Source organism: Oxyura jamaicensis, unplaced genomic scaffold, assembly GCF_011077185.1.
Source record: "Oxyura jamaicensis isolate SHBP4307 breed ruddy duck unplaced genomic scaffold, BPBGC_Ojam_1.0 oxyUn_random_OJ70410, whole genome shotgun sequence".
Lineage (NCBI taxonomy): Eukaryota > Metazoa > Chordata > Aves > Anseriformes > Anatidae > Oxyura > Oxyura jamaicensis.
The window spans coordinates 2,967-4,158 of NW_023309968.1; the positions used below are offsets into that span (position 1 = coordinate 2,967).

Consider the following 1,192-nt stretch of genomic DNA (forward strand, 5'->3'; position numbering starts at 1 on the left):
ACCCCATCCCCCACTGTTTTGTGGTGTCACCCAAGTGTCCCGATGACGAGGACCCCAAGTGTCCTGGTGTCCCCTCCCCACCCCATGAGGAACCCAAACGTCCTGGTGTCCCAACTCCGTCCCGTTGACCAAGGAACCCAAGTGTCTTGGTGACCCTACTCCACCCCGTTGACCAACGTCTTGGGACACCCCATCCCCCACTGTTTTGTGGTGTCACCCAAGTGTCCCGATGACAAGGACCCCAAGTGTCCTGGTGTCCCCTCCCCACCCCATGAGGAACCCAAACGTCCTGGTGTCCCAACTCCGTCCCGTTGGCCAAGGAACCCAAGTGTCCTGGTGACCCTACCCCGTTGACCAACACCTTGGGACACCCCATCCTCCACTGTTTTGTGGTGTCACCCAAGTGTCCCAATGACGAGGACCCCAAGTGTCCTGGTGTCCCCTCCCCACCCCATGAGGACCCCAAGTGTCCTGGTGTCCCCTCCCCACCCCATGAGGAACCCAAACATCTTGGTGTCCCTACTCCATCCCCTTGACCAAAGAACCCAAATGTCTTGGTGACCCTACTCCACCCCGTTGACCAACGTCTTGGGACACCCCATCCCCCACTGTTTTGTGGTGTCACCCAAGTGTCCCGATGACGAGGACCCCAAGTGTCCTGGTGTCCCCTCCCCACCCCATGAGGAACCCAAACGTCCTGGTGTCCCTACTCCATCCCCTTGACCAAGGGTCCTGGTGACCCTACCCCGTTGACCAACCTCTTGGGACACCCCATCCCCCACTGTTTTGTGGTGTCACCCAAGTGTCCCGATGACGAGGACCCCAAGTGTCCTGGTGTCCCCTCCCCACCCCATGAGGACCCCAAGTGTCCTGGTGTCCCCTCCCCACCCCATGAGGAACCCAAACGTCCTGGTGACCCTACTCCACCCCGTTGACCAACACCTTGGGACACCCCATCCCCCACCGCCCCCCTCTCCCCGCTGGCACCCAAGGGTCCCCGTAGGGCGTGTCCCGGGGGCCCCGGGGACCCCGCTGACGTTGTCCCCTGGCAGCCAAGGCGATTCGGCGCCGCTCTCGGCCTCGCTCCTCGCCGATTGGCTGGAGGTCCACCGCCTGAGCCCGGCCGCCCTCGAGAGCCTCCAACGCGACCTCCAGCTCGGCTCCCCCATGCTCCTCTCCGACGACCTCCCTG

General features: G+C 63.0%; 1 protein-coding gene across 1 annotated transcript in view; it reads left to right on the forward strand.

Annotated features, from left to right (window-relative positions):
* Positions 1-1,188, forward strand: part of MAPK7 (mitogen-activated protein kinase 7) — a gene marked incomplete at its 3' end in the record, with an annotated part of 4,138 nt that extends 2,950 nt beyond the window's left edge. The window contains exon 4 of the mRNA XM_035314028.1: positions 1,053-1,188. Coding sequence (XP_035169919.1) covers positions 1,053-1,188 — 136 coding nt within the window. The remainder of the gene's footprint in view (positions 1-1,052) is intronic.
* Positions 1,189-1,192: the final 4 nt, after the last annotated feature.